The following is a 15,496-nucleotide window of genomic DNA, read 5'->3' as shown; positions in this document are numbered from 1 at the left end:
AGCATGAGCAAAAACAAGTTTCTATGTTTCCCTTCCCCCTTAAAAAGAGAATTTATGTTAAAAAAATCATATATATATATATATATATATATATATATATATATATATATATATATATATATATATATAGATATATATATATTCTATTGATGTTTCTTACTCTAAGAGAATTAGATGTAACTATATGAAATACTCTATTCCACCTGAAGCTGAAGAAGTGCACTTTAAAACAATGAAGGAGATCTAGCCATTTAATATTTATTTAAATGAATGTACTTACTGTAAAAATGGAATTGAAACTCTTGAACACTTTTTCCTCTGCTTGGAAAGTTTCTGATTTGTTTTGGGGGAAAAAATTTACCATCGGATCTCAGAACACAGTCTGTCTCTGTCAGCTTTAACCTATAATAATGTTAGATTTAGTATTATTTTGGAGGACTCAAAATTAGTTTAGATTAATTTCTGTTAAACAATCTTATAATACTTGCAAAATGTTTCATACTGAGTTGTAAATTCATGAATCTTTTTGAAAGATCTTTCTGCATTTTTTTGACTCCTTGAAAGATATCAAACTTAAAAAAGGCACCTTGTCTGTACGAGCATTTGTCAGTTTCTTTTTCTATTAATCAGACCCCAGAAAATTATAATTGATTGATTTTTCCCCCCTTCTTATGACTTTCCAGTTTTTGTTCTTTGTTTTGTTAAATAGTTTTTGCTCAGTCACAGAGTGAATTTCTGCTGGACATTCTTCTTCTTGTAAGATCTGTCTTCACTGATAAAGTTTATTTTTTTTAAAGAAAAAACAAGCCTTCAGGCTACAGATCACAAGACACCCATAACTCGACTGTGCACTCCAGATGCAATGCACAAGCGGTTAAAACGCACACTGACCTAATATTACCGTCCTTTGGCTGTTATGAGACAGAGATAAAGGACAAATAAAGGATTTCTGATTCTGATTTTGATGGATTGGTCTGTCTGTCTGTCTGTCTGTCTGTCTGTCTGTCTGTATGTGTGTGTGTGTGTGTGTGTGTGTGTGTATATATGTATGTATGTATGTATGTATTTTATTAACTAACAGTACTGAATTGTGTACAGTTGCTGTGTACTGTACTGTTTTGAACTGTATTGTATTGTATATCAATCAAAATATGAACTGCATCACTATGACATAGCACATGGATTATGTGACAACCGTGTATATAGTTTATTCTCTATACGTAATGCAATATTCTTCTGTAAACTGCGTTCACAAAAACACTTTTGCTCATGCAACAAGATATTTCAATTGAACGGTATGAATGAATGAATTGGTCCTTGTCATCACCATTCGGTCACTGCAGGGGGCGCTAAACTTGTGGGGCAGGCTGCAGACCCATTTTTTTCAGAGGTACTCATGTTGCCTAGAATTATCAGTGTATTCAAATCATTAAAAAAGCGAACAAACAAAAAAGTAAACACGTAAAGTTAAAAGTACCCTAATACCACACTGTTCTGAGGTGCAACCACCACATAGAAAAGAAAACTACAATCATGGCATCTATTGGAAGAAAATGTCTGAGAACATACAATCCACTGACAATACAAATAATTAACCTCAAATAATATATATGAACTTCCGACAGTTAAGACAACACCCCTCCTATTTTCCCCAAAGTGACTCAACCTAATCTCAGTTGGACTTCATTTCCCATGAGCATCCACGTGAGTTGCGTAGTTGCCAACGAAACCATGGAAACAGATCAGGGAATGCGGAGCCTTCACCACAGACAGCTCCGCGCTGCTCTCCCGGATCCGTGTTGTCAGTTCGGCCGTGGCTCGGTGTAGGCGGTGCGGTGAACGTCAGCTCAGCTGCTAGCCAGCGAAATGTTTTAAATTTATATTTGCGTGTCGTAGTACGTAGTCATTTGCAGGCGTATTGCTTTCTTGTTCGTATTTTGGACAACACTGGCTTATATAGCTAGGTTTACTCGCTAAACAACGTTTGTCACGTTATTCTTTGAACAGCGGCACTGTGGTAATCCAGATTTACACAGATCTTGACAGAGGATGCTGGAATCGATAAAAGTGACAGGTAATGTCTTTTGTGTTATCTTGTTTTAATGTGACTGTGGGTGAGCTCCTCTGCTTAACGGATCAATAACATATCAGGAACTAACGTTAAGTGTAATATCTTAATAATAGTAATAATGGGAACTTTGCTTAACGTTACAACTACTGATGCTACATCAGCTACCGTTAGTTTTCTTGAGTGGTCACTCTGTTAAAAGGTTGGCAAGTTGTAATGTTAGCTCCAGTTAGCTAAACAAAATTAACTTAGTGTTACTAGGGGGAAATGAGCAATTAGCAAGTCATAAATATTCAAGAAAGGAATACATTTAATATTGGTTCTGCGTTTATATTGTGTTAGACATGCACTGCACTGTGTCCTGTCCTACGCGTTTCTGTTGGAATGACTCACAGCAGTCTGAAAGGCAGATTCGTGCTGAGCTCACTCAGCGCTGAAACATGCTGATCATTGCTAATCAGGCTGATAAGTGCTAATCGCGATGCTCTGAATTCACATTAGTGCTCTGATATCCTGGTTAATGTGATGGAGGAGACAGGGATGCTCGAGCTCAGACTCACGCTGTGGTGCAGCTGAATAGCATCCAGTTTCAGGACTGAACTGACATGCAACGCTGTCTCAAATGTTACTTTATGAAACTTTTACACCAGTTTATAGAGGACACAAATGATCATTATTTAAATGGGTTATTTTTAGCCGTTGTTAGATAATGGTATTTGATTTGGTGGCTGAGCAGGTCAGTGAGCAGCCAGAGGGAGCAGGCTGAGGTCATTATTATGTGGTTTCCATTTCGCTGCTCCTGTCCGAACAGAGATCCCACTCTTACTATGATGATGTTCCAGGTCTCCTTACTGGAAATCACACTGCCCTGCCCTCTGACTCTTTGCAGATACTGTCATGTCTCTGGAGACATGATGAGAATAATTTTCCTCTGTGACTGCAGGATAGCGTCTCCCGAAACTGAAGAGTGCATGGCAGTCGGCTGCTGACGTAACAGTCCAAAATAAGATTTCTTTAAGTCAGATGACTCTATGATGACATTAGCAACCCAGATTAAAAAGTTCCATTTATGTAGTACCTTGTTTATTCATTTTTATTTTTACTTGTCTTTGAGATAGATCTAATTTTATCATGCCTTGATAAGAGGATTAGTCTATCGAGCTATCTATAAAGGATCCAGGTGCAGAGGATTCTAAAGTAAGCAGCGAACACATTCACTGTTCTCCCTGACTCTCATCTTACGTCTTTCAGAAAGACTCCACTGGCCAGAGATAGAGATGTCCAAAAAGTACATCTTAAACTCTGCTGACAAGCCGCTGAGTCCAAGCCAAGTTTACCTGGAGAAGATTTCTTCAGATGTCCTCAAAGACCTTTTTAGCACCGGTTCCAGCAGCTTGAATGTCCTGCTGCAGGCTGAGGAAGAGGAGAAAAAGAGCCCGAAGCAGTCGCCGTTCAAGAGGCCAAAAACATCAGTGAAATGTGGTGCCACGTTAAGTAAAAGAAACCGTCCAGGCATGGCTCCCAAAAAGATGCGTGCTCCAGAGGGTGGCGGGAAACCTGCACAGACAAATCGTTTCCTCTCAGGTAGCAACTCCAACCTCCCCAAACCAGCACGGAACATCACAGTAGTGGGCAGCACCATGGGCCTTACCCCTCGAATAGTACCACAGCTCAGGAAGATGTGCATCCCCAATTCCCCTCGTACTAAACTCCCCTCATTGCACAAAGCAGCAATTGCGCGGGAAGTGGAAAATGCCAAGAAGCTCTGTATCCTTACAGCCATCAAGCCAGCTAATGTTGACAGAGAGAAGGCCAAGTTTTTCAAGTCTGACTTCAACTACAATCCACAGTTTGAGTACAACAACCCCGTATCCCCACTGGTCCTGGCGAGGCATAACAATGCCTCAGATCGTTTTCTGACACAGGTAAGGGTGTGTTTGTGTTTGGAAAAATCTAGTTCCCTTGGTTTGGTTCATTTCACCTGGTGAGAGAAACAACATCTCCAACAAATACCCAATGCTGAAATGTTTAATGTTATATTTCTTGGCAGTCCTTCTAGCAAGCAGGTGATACATCCGAAAAATTATAGCAAGCAACCCCAAAGTATACTGTTTAACAACATTAAACAAATTTTTGGTAATAATTAGTAATATTTCTAATGGTCAGCAGTGCGTAAGCCTTGGGAAAAGGGGCAGGAAAGTGAAAGTGAGGGCAAAACAAACTGTACATGTCATCACAGCTTCTACTTGTTTTCCATGAAAAATCGGTTCTTTATAAATTGATGATTTATTGTAGTTGAAGATGCTGAAATAAAAGTGATTTCCTACAATAACTCTCTCTGTAACAGAGTTGTAGTTTTTATTATTATTTTTATTATTATTATTTATTATTATTATTATTATTATTATTATTATTGCCTATATTTATCTACATTTCTGTATTTTCTATATTCTGTATATAGTCATAGGGGTGAACCCTCAAATTGTTAAAGTCTGCTGTTCATTTGCGTAACTCCTTATTGTTTTGGGGGGGTTTTTTGCTTTCTTTTGCTTTATTTTTATATTCACTGCTTTGATTTTATCCTACCACTTTTATAAACTTAATTTCCAGCCACGGATAAATTGTACACTATCCTCCTAGCTCTAAACTGTAGACATAGAGACTAGCTGATGAACATAGTTGAGCATTCAGCTGCTTAAGAGCCAAATATATTTCTCAGCAGTTTGTTGGTTGGTTCTCAGAGACCAAAACAGGTCTTGACGGAGAGTGAATACTGGGCTTTCAACGGCAATATTCAGCTTGTTCATCAAACTGAATATATACAATATGAAACATCCAAATAATCATTTTGGGAATTTTCCTACGAGTGTCCTTTATTGGTCTCTTAAAGTATCAGAGAAACCAAGGTCAAATGGAGTAGAGAAACTTAGTAACCTGAAACTTGCTTACTTGCATGCTGAAAAAAAGAAAGTACACTCAGTCAGTAATTGCAAAGGAGAACCAATGTCTGGCCCAGATGCAGTGAAAGGTCATTCATTACATCTGCAGCGATGTCTTCGGTGCGTAACGTTGGTGCTGAGCTGGCTTGTTTGAGATCACTGACCTCCACATTCCAGCAGTCAGGTAGGACACTGTGATTGCAGAGACTTGCTGCCAAAGCTGTTTAGCATCAGGGCCGGTCAGAGCTGCTGCCGGGTGAGTATGTTGTCTCAGTAAAAGTGGAAGCGCAAGAGCATTAGTTTAACTGTATGAGTCCATGGATGAGTTTTGGTCCCGGAAGAAGACTCGAAATCTAATTAATTATCTGATCATTCACCCCATATGTAGGTGAATAAGGGTATACGATGCATTTACAGTGAACAGGAAAACAGGCCTGTGGTGTTCTGTTTCAGGCTCTTTGTGTAACACAAGTACACAGGTGTTAAGACAAGCAAAGGGTCGGTGAGCTCAACAGGAAATGCAGTAAAACGATCCTGTGGAGGATGCTTGTGTTTTTTTTTCCAGAGTCTGACCTAGTTCATAATCTTTTCTCCCACTGCGTTGACCTCGAAAGTGGACTGTAAATTGATTTGCTGGAATTTGTCAGGCAAAATCCTATCGCACACAAAATAGAGTAATAATTCATGGAATTTAGAGCAGCCCTTCAAAAGTAAAATAATATTCAACATGAATTAATTTAATGTCAAGCAGGACTGCACTAAAGTTATACAGAAGCACAACATGAAATGTACAATACATGTTCTACGGGGGTCTGGAGAAGAAAAGGATCTTTGTTTTGACACAACAAATGTTAGTGGAGCTACGGAACATTAACTGTCGGCCATGAAAAGAAGGCAATTATTGGTTATCAATATCAGCTGAAAAAAGCTGTTTGACTAACTGGTGGTTTACCTGATGTGTTTGACTTCATTTTAGCAATGTACAGGGTTAGGTTCCCCAAGTACTCATCTCTTGCTTCCATTTGCTTCCACGTCGGTGCACCAAAGTGAAACATTGCCAGGTGCCACCTGCCTGGCCACAGCATCAACAGCAGAAGATGTCAAAGAAAGTCATGGACAGATTTAACGTCATGAATGTCACGTCTCTTGCAGGCAGTGCACATCATGGAGCTTGCCCTGCAGCGGTATGGCAGCTATGAGACGTTTGAGCAGGTCACTGGGGGCAACCTCCTCACCAAGAGTCGCATCTGGCACAACGTCAAGAAGTATATGGAGAAGGAAGGCTGCTTGGGGGAGGTGAGAGGAGAGGCAACTCAGAGTTGATTTGATGATGCATGCTTTTTATTTGAGCACTCATTGTTTTATATTATTCAATTTTTTTTCCCCAAGTTTTGTGTTTAAACACAATGACAAACATTACACAGCTCTGGCAGTTCTCACTCGAGTCTAGAGGATTTAACATAAAGTGAAAACATCATTAAGAGGCTGCAATTTGGAGCCGGGTACTCCTGTAGCCGCAGTTTGTGTCACAGTGGATTTGTCCTTCATGGTGACGAAGGAGCAGACAAGAGGGCGTCTAAGTAAATGAGCTCCAGGGAAAAGTAAGACCTTGCAAAAAGCCGCCACTTCGCTGAAGTCATTCTGCAGTTTGCTTGTGCGGAGCTCCGTTTATGTAACCATCAACGAATACATGTTACATCACCGAGTTAATAATGTTCCGCTGAACACATTAGGCCACATATACCCGCACCTTGTGTATGCTTGGTGGAGCCCTAATGGGTCTAGACATACACATGCAAAGAAATACAAGGGAGGGAATGGCATTGACAGAGAAATCCACCCTAAAAAGACTCTTCCTCTTCCACACAGACACGTAAAAGAGTATAAACAGAACACAAGCACACCTGCTGCCTGCTAATCTATATACATTCCTGTCAACTTTAGTATATCATATTATATTATTTGTAGTTTATCTGGCCCTTTAGAGAGACCTTTCAGTTACTCAGTTTAGAAGATGAAATAAATATTGTCAACCATTTCAAGACATGAACAGTTGTGCAATCTAATACTAACTAATACAACAGCAATGCAATAACTTTGCTAATCATTGTAGTGTTGTTCGTTGTTCCTCTCCTGTCCCCTCCTGCTGTGTCTTCTCATCCCTTGAGCCATAGTCCTGATCATAGCTGCTGTAAATCACATCATACTATACCCTCTGTCTTCAAACTGAACTTCTTTTTTTTGTTTCAAGGGCTCACTGAACCACTTGCTACAGCAGCCAGCAGCTACAGCAAACAGTATAGCAAGGAGCGGTTTCCAGTTTTAAATTCTCTTATAGTTTTGGGGTGATCTTTGAATTCTGGAGTTTCTTACAAATGACCAAGGAAAATGCACCAAGAAATTAACTGCAAAAAATTAACATTAAGTTGTCTGTGTGCTGGCAGATTGTAGTCCAGGTGACAGACGACCTTCTGTCCAGAGCCTCAATGACGGTGGTGAACAGCAGGCCCACGCTGACCATCAACGTTTCCACTGCCCGAGAGCACTGGCTGGAAGGCATGCTGAGGCATGAGATTGGTGGGTACATCAGGAGACATTACAAACTGATTGGCTGCCTTTCAATATCTGCCGACAGACTATTATTCCCATCAATACATAGAGGTGTGAATCTTCCCTGGCCTCAAGATTCGATTCTATTAAGATTAATAATCTATATAACTGCACGTGGATACTTTTTCATCATTTAAATTCCCCTTTAATTCAGGAAGTCATCCAGGTCATGGTACCTCTTAAGTGCTTTATCGTGGGCAACTGGACGTGTTTCATCTTGAAGACGTTTCACCTCTCATCAAAGAGGCTTCTTCAGTTCTAACTACCTGTAGGGGAGTTGCAGAGTCGTTAAGGACATGTGTGAGCTCTGAATTTCAGAGTCGTTAGGGCCACTTATGGGTTGTTTACCTAATCAGCCTTCATGTGGGTTGCTAGGGCTAGGTGGGTGCAGGTGTGATGAGTTGTTGAGCTGTCTGGGGAGGGAACTCAGAACTGCACTGAAGGTGGGTGATGAGTAACGTTGTAGGCCACCTCCTCTGTTCAAAGACGGTCGATCCAGTTTGGCGTAGAACAATTATTTACTCCTCTTTCAAACCATCTGTCTTCTTTGGCCAATATGTTGTCGTTGAGGAGGGCAAACTCCTTAGTTCAGCTTCTCAGCTCTCCTCCAGTTAGTTAGAACTCAGCGTTGGTCTTGTCTTGTTTACGCTTCCCAGCAAGTTAAAAAAAAAAATCTGACGTGCGCCGAGATGTTTGTTTTGAAATATCATCATAATCCGCAGACAATGATCATGTTCTGTCACTGCATCGATGTAGAATTTTGCCCGCCACGTCACAATGAATCATATAATCAAGAAGTTTCCTCACCTCTATTAATACACTGTCAGTAAACCATTGCATGGATCTAGATGATGTTGCTGCAAATAAAGACAACTATACAAATGGTCCTTGTGTCTGTCCACCAGGCACACATTATTTCCGTGGCATCAACAATTGCCACCAGCCATGGAGCAGCAGTGTGGGCAGGAAGAAGCACAACCTGAAGCCGCTGAACCCAACAGAGGAGGGCCTGGCCAGCATCCACAGTGTCCTGTTCAGGAAAGACCCAACACTGTGGCGTGCCGCCCTGCTCTATTACACTGTCTACCAGGCTAGCCACATGTCCTTCTCTCAGCTCTTCCACAATCTGGGACGTTTCGTCCAGGACCCCAACACCCGCTGGGACTATTGTGTTCGAGCCAAGAGAGGCCAGATAGATACAGCACAGCCAGGTCACTATGTCCCGAATCAGGGTTTAAGACACATGTCATGTAAGGTCAGACAATCCATCACTGGTTGTCTGAACCTGAATTGATCACAAGTGATACATTCAAAATATCCCTCAGAATGATACTGTTACCATTTTTAAAATTCAAACTCATCAGACTTGTCTTCTGACTCTCACATGCAGGGTGCTTCAGTAAAGACCAGGTCTACCTGGATGGTATCCTGAAGATCCTGAGATACAGAGACAAGATCAACTTCCCTCTGCTGATGGCTTTAGGAAAGGTGATGCACCTGCACTTTACTCTATTTGTCTCATGATATAAGTCAATACGTGAGTCTTTTGAGTCTTCATTTTGAGTCTGCATTTTGAATAATGAATTTGGGATAGTACTCACTTTCCATCCATTTTACAACATGGGTCCTGGTCTCAGTAACAGCAGGTTAAGCAAGATGGCCTCGACATCCTTCTTCCAAAATCCTCAAATTGAATCAATGAGTTAAATGAGTTGATCTTCTTTTTATTGAATATTTGAATTTAATTCTTAATTATCATAACTTGTCAGCTAACTGTCAGCATAAATCTAGGCACCAGGTTAATCCTTTAAAAGTGTAAGATATTGATGAAGTAATAAGTACACCCTCAGGCATATATTTTGGGTTTATCCTCACTAATCTTGCAGTGTTTTCAAACTGGCCACTTCTTCAGCATCTCTCTACAGTCATTGGTATTAAAGTGATGACGTCTTGATGGGTACATAATATGATGATAGATACATATATTTTTGTAACAATTCATCAATTTACTATTATAACGTAAGAGCTAAAAAATAAAAATGAAAATGAATTAATGTTATATATTATAATTTATAGGACTGTTAGTTTGCTGCTAGTTCTGTTAATACTCTGTGAAAGAAGTGTGAGATAAAACGTTTTTGACCACAGTGAAAATGTTTTAAAAGAGATAAACATTAACAAAATATTGATTAAAGCAGAATATCTCATCAGATAAATACAAGTGAATTTTGGAAATGATTATATGTATGTTTGTTTTGGTAAATTAAGACTTTTGGACTTGACAACGCTCTGGAGGATCAGTCTAAAGTCTAAAATCTAACACTGCCACCCTACAAACTAATCCTTGAAAAAAAACTATAATACAGTAGCGGGTTTAAGCAGAATAAACTTCTGCATAACTGTCGAGGTCACACCAATCGGCATTCATTATACAAAGGCTGACATCTGTACAGCCTCCTCTTGAATGTCTTCAGATCCAACATGCAACAAAGGTTAATGGATTCTCTGTATCAGAGCAGCAGAAGTGATTAATTCTTTATCTGACTTAACCAGTCAGTAATGTTTCCTTTAAAAGTGGTATCGTATTTCTCTGCCGGCGGCCCTCTGACATCATTATAGAATAGAAAGTAAAAGCAAAACAATATGCAATGTGACATATAGCTGCATGAAATAAAAGGCTAACTACACAGAAGATGTTAACAGTTCAGACAGTGTGAAATAAATGGAAAGTAAGGCTGAATGAGGCTTATATAAGAACTTCTCTGAGGAGGGAACAGATCATGTTCTTTCTCAGAGGAGATGGGCGCTCTGATAATTAAGCAAATTTCTCATCCCAGCTGTTGATGTTGAACATGATGTAAGAAGTGATGTTTTTTTAATAACATCAGTGGTTTGAGGACGGGATACACAAAAATGAGAGTTTGCAAATGACGACACGGGACTCGGAGTTCCGTTTCTGCCGTGGTTCTGGTGGTTCGTGCTGATTTTCGATTTACACCTCAGCAGGTTGCTGATCCTGTCTCTTGTGTTTCTCCGTGGGCTCAGGTGTCCTTTGAAGATGTGGACCGCCTGAAAGCGCTGGCTCAGATGGAGAACGTCCGCATCCCGCACTTCATGCAGGACCAGGCGAGGTACGCCGAGCAGCTGACAAAAATCATGGCGGTCAACCAGCTCACAGACGAGGAGCTCAAGACCATCATCTGAGCTCAGTGTACGCCCCTGCACTAACCTGACCACACCCGAGTCAAGCCACTACCCGCTGTGGCCTGCATGCCCCAACACCATCACCGTGCATGGTAACAGTGTGTGACCTGTGCAGTGTGTTGTATTGCATGTAGTGTAGGGTTGTGTTTTGACAGGATAATTCCTCTCATCTGATACTGGCTCTTAATCAAGAATCTGTTATTTCACCCAGTCATCACCATGTCAGAGAACCATGTCATTGTGTTTTGTTTAGTTGGAATACTTTTTTAACCAGTGCCAATACAACATCTGGATTGCTGTATCAGATTAAGAAATAATACTTTTTCAATACCTTACTTCACTGTTTCCTCGACATTTACCAAGCAAAAGATGCCAACTTTTATAATTTTACCCCGACAGTTTCTAATACTCAGTTCAGTTTGTGGTGTGATGCCCAGTCTTACATTAAGGGGAATATTTCATTAATTGGTTCTTTCTAGCTACATTAGCATGGTTTTCAAAGGGTAGTTTTAATATCCCATGATGATCTAAATTAGCAATGAGCCTGACTGATGCTAGATTGTTTTGGCTTATATCAATATTTGAGATTTAACATCTGATGACTGCATGTCCGCTGGTATTTGTTTTTTAAGGTAAGCACATCAGCTGAACAAACTCACTTTTGATATTAGAGAATTGTGACCAAAATAAGCGCTGAATGGAAGATTTTACAGCGGATAAACACACTTGTCAATTGTGGATTGTGGTGCACAACGTGTTTTAATTTGCTTCAAACATATATTAGCATAATACTGTGTATTTTGTGCAGTTCTGTTTCTTACAATTATCAGCCAAGAAATACGGATAATGGATTTCAACATTTAGTCAAAATCCAACCATTGTTCATTGTGAGAATCAAGAATGACCTGGTATTAACATCTGTCCTGAGTGCTCTGATCACAAGAGGACAGCTCCTGAGTCCTTCATCTCACACCCGCCATTAAGTACGTCTTGACATGCATCTAGATTGTCCACATGTATTGGATCTCGTTCCCTCCCTTTATATGGAAATTAACTCATAGGCTTCATTGCAGGGACAAAGAGACATCTTTTTTTTTTTTTTTTTTTTTTTTTACACAAATGAAGACACCCTCATGTAGAACACTTGCTGAATTAACAAGTAAGCCCAAATAATTAAGAAATTGTTGTAGACATTTCACAGAGATTATACAGTTTCTCATAGTTCAACAATTCACAAAATTGAGAGACTCTAAGGGAGTCTGGGGACTCTGTAAAGAAGGTGTCTATATTAGTTATAGTTTATTGTAGTGTAAATTTTGAACTGTTCAGTCATTTATTATACACAAACTATGTTCAAACAGCTGCTATGTGTTGGCAGGTTAAGACGCAAACAAACAAACAAACAGTCACTTTTTACAAGGAATGAAACAACTTCATGTATCGTATTTAATGTCCAATTCACAAGAACAGATGAATTACTTTGAATTTGTCATAGCAAAGTTTCACAACGTTTGTTAAGTCTCCCCCAGTCTTGAAAAAACACATGATTTTTATGGGAGTCTGGTGATATTGTGGTTACCAGTTCAGTGGGTAGCTGAAATAGACAGTGTGCTCACAAACATCTGCTGCTAACATTGGCAGGTTAAGAGATCCCACAATGTTTAATTTGCATTACAGTGAAGCACAAAGACATCAGACAGTGTTGGTACCAGGTTTCGTAAAATACACTGCTGCTTTGACCCACTGCATGGTCTGTTGCCTTCAGCAGACTAGGCTATCGTTGTTGACTTTACTATGGGAAAATAGAGAAAACTAGTGAGCCATGTGATTTAGTTATCACAGCAAACCACCTGAGAAGTAATATGACAAAACATTCTGAAATTAACACAGTAGATGGAAAATCTGGATAAAGATGAAGCTGTTTGCAGAATTTTCTAATGCATCTGCCATACAGTAACATAAGTTTGTTATTCAGTGAAACAACTATGGCATTTTGAATGGACAAAACAACATTAACAATACAATATATTTTGGCATTAGGCTAAGCGGGTTGCATCAAATGAAGTCAACTGAAGAATTTGTTGAAGTCTGCCTGATACCTGTATTTCTGTGATGCATCAGCCGAGCTCTAATCTAAACATGGCTCCAGAGGCACTACAACAGTGAAACAGTTGGAGAGTACCTGAACGCTTATTTTTTTTTGCGGGGGATCTGGTGCATGGATCTGGTTGAATTTAGACTTGTGATATATTCATTAGTTTTAGTATAAGCCATCAAAAAGTTGTTGAGCTAGTTCTAATATAAAGATTCTGTCTTTCTCTCTTGCACCTTCGATCTAAGTGTACTTACCTAGTGTTTTCTATCTGTCTCTGTAGTGAAGACGAACACATCCTTGCACTTTGTCTCCTCTTGATACCAGTTAAGGTCAATATTTTTGTAGTACAGATTTTAAGGCATTAAAATGGAGAGTTGTTGCTCATTACAAAGATGGTGATGGTAGTGTGTTTCAGCGCTGTTGTATTAGAGAGAGAAGAACAGATAACGGCGTCTGAGCTCCGTGGTCACACACAGGCTTGCTAATTAAAGCTAAAGCCTGTCAGCATTGTTCCACATTGCCTGAAAAGAAAATGTCACTGAAGTGTGAAAGTCGCTTGAAATACTGTATATGATATTATGAAGGCGTATTTCTCCTTCTCCTGCTCTATTAAGCCCCATCGATCCAAGTGCACTGACTTGAAGCCCTGTTAGACTATTTGCACTTTGTTACCTTCAATCTACCTTTTCACATGCACTGATATGGGCAGTTACAGTGTTGGTGTAATTTATACAGATCGGTTTATTTATGACTTACAAAACAAAACCAAATGCCTTGTGGTTTTACTGTGATACTTGATGAGTCTTTGTGCTGTCGATAAAAAATGACCTATGTCAGGAGCATGTGTGCTACTCTCTTTCCTCAAAGACCCCTTAAATGGTACAGTTTAATAACATGGCATTTCTATGTGATGTTTTCTATTTGAATGACTTTTTTTGTGATATTCTTACATAGAATCTTCGAATAAAGTAACAAAGTGGACTCCCTGAAAATGAGTTGTGTGCTGTGTATCTCATTATTTTCATTTTTTCATTTGAAACACAAAACACAGAATGTTGCAATTCAGTCCATTGTTACATATTTGTATCAGTGTTGACAACATTTTTACTTGCAATTGTATTACCTGATAGAGCCTAAAAAGATATTTTAAAAAACCCCAATATTTTTCACATTAGAAAACAAATACAACCTAATACCCCAACAGTGATTATCCAATTTTTTTTGCTTGTTTGCATAAAAAATGCTAAATTTAAAGCTGCTCTTTCTAGTGATATTATATTTCACCCCCCCTTTACCTCTCCCCATGTCTCCTGTGTGTCAGTATTACATGTCTAATTAACTGATTCCAATTAATTGCAAGCTTTGCTGAGAGAGAAATGTAATCTGTGGTCAGCAGCAGGTCAGCTTAACATGCACAAATGTGAAATTTGCTAAATGAAAATAAACAATATAAATAAGGAAAACCTTATTTTCCCATATCACAATTACTTTACAACAAAATAACACAAAATCAACTTTATTTATATAGCAAAGGGTTACATTGTTTTACTTTGACCTCCTCAGTCACTATCACTAGTACACTAAATTGTACTGGCAAATGTGTTGGCAAACATGGACTCTGACTTTTTAAGGCTGTGGTCTTAAACTTTTGATCAGCTCATGAACAGCCTGCTTGAGTTTAAATGCAGTTTTCAATAAATTGCTTACTTTATTTTTTTTGTCTATTTCTCTGCTTACAATGTATTTTTCATCAGGTATTTGAAGAATTTAGACCATATTTCACTGTGATTTGAAATACTGACTTTTAACAGAAATGCATTAGATTAAATTTATTTTTGGTCTGGCTCCAAAATGACAATATGTTCTCATTTGCACATTACAGATGACAGAAGTTACTTTTAGAGGAGTAAGAAGTACAGTTTTCCACACGAGTTATGGTCGGAGTAGGCAAAGTTTTACAGCAACGTCTTATGTTGCAATAGTGTAGAAAAGTGCTGCCATTATGATGTCAACTTAAGATTAGATCTTAGATGGATCAGACAGGAATTCACTTGGGTTACAACTTAAAATCAATAATGATATCCCTGTTTGGGCTCCATAGGATAATAATTATTATGTATAATTTCAAGTTCTTTTAATAAACAGCCAAGCAGACATCTGGATATGCAGATTTTTTGATAAAGCAGATTAAGTCCTGTGCAGGTTGATTTTAGTTATATTAGTTAGGTCAATTTCGGTCTATTTCACACAAGCATCATGTTGTAATCAAGCCTGTGACTAGTGTCTGTGTCTGTTTATGACTTAAATAAGATTCACTTTATAATCAGTCGATTGTCTTATGTACACACCCCTAACCCTAACCCACATACAAGAAGGGTGTGTGTGATTACAGTAGCGCTTTGGAAGATGGGCATCTCCAATAGATAGCCATGACAGAAAAATTACTTAAAAAATCAAACAGTCCATCATTGTAACGGGTATGTCACAATATTCTTGATATATGAAAATTAGAACAATGTGTCTGGGCGTGTGTTGTTGTTTGTGTTTCACTGATTATTTGCTCTTGTCCACTTTTTTAGT

The 15,496-nt window shown here is 39.0% G+C and overlaps 1 protein-coding gene across 3 annotated transcripts; it reads left to right on the top strand.

Moving 5' to 3' along the window:
• Nucleotides 1–1,747: 1,747 nt before the first annotated feature.
• Nucleotides 1,748–11,559, top strand: LOC119017254 (uncharacterized protein KIAA0895-like). Of its 3 annotated transcripts, none has more exons than XM_037093817.1 (7): nt 1,748–2,074; nt 3,324–3,993; nt 6,160–6,303; nt 7,452–7,584; nt 8,523–8,828; nt 9,008–9,105; nt 10,663–11,559. In XM_037093817.1, exons 2-7 carry the CDS (start codon nt 3,346–3,348, stop codon nt 10,819–10,821), a joined length of 1,488 nt encoding a protein of 495 aa, XP_036949712.1. In that variant the 5' UTR covers nt 1,748–2,074; nt 3,324–3,345; the 3' UTR covers nt 10,822–11,559. The 3 variants fall into 3 exon arrangements, with proteins under 3 accessions (XP_036949712.1, XP_036949711.1, XP_036949713.1); XM_037093816.1 differs by having other exon boundaries at nt 3,320–3,993; XM_037093818.1 differs by lacking the exon at nt 3,324–3,993.
• The last annotated feature ends 3,937 nt before the right edge of the window (nt 11,560–15,496 follow it).

Source organism: Acanthopagrus latus, chromosome 3 (genome assembly GCF_904848185.1).
Source record: "Acanthopagrus latus isolate v.2019 chromosome 3, fAcaLat1.1, whole genome shotgun sequence".
NCBI lineage: Eukaryota > Metazoa > Chordata > Actinopteri > Spariformes > Sparidae > Acanthopagrus > Acanthopagrus latus.
Note: the sequence above shows the minus strand (reverse complement) of the source record. Positions and strands in the feature narration are given on the sequence as shown.

Excerpts from the sequence above, each read along its gene's own strand:
- LOC119017254 (XM_037093816.1), top strand. The coding sequence starts at position 2,050 with ATGCTGGAATCGATAAAAGTGACAG. Across the intron at positions 2,075-3,319 it reads GGAATCGATAAAAGTGACAG|AAAGACTCCACTGGCCAGAG; the intron begins GTAATGTCTTTT and ends TACGTCTTTCAG. Across the intron at positions 3,994-6,159 it reads CAGATCGTTTTCTGACACAG|GCAGTGCACATCATGGAGCT; the intron begins GTAAGGGTGTGT and ends CGTCTCTTGCAG.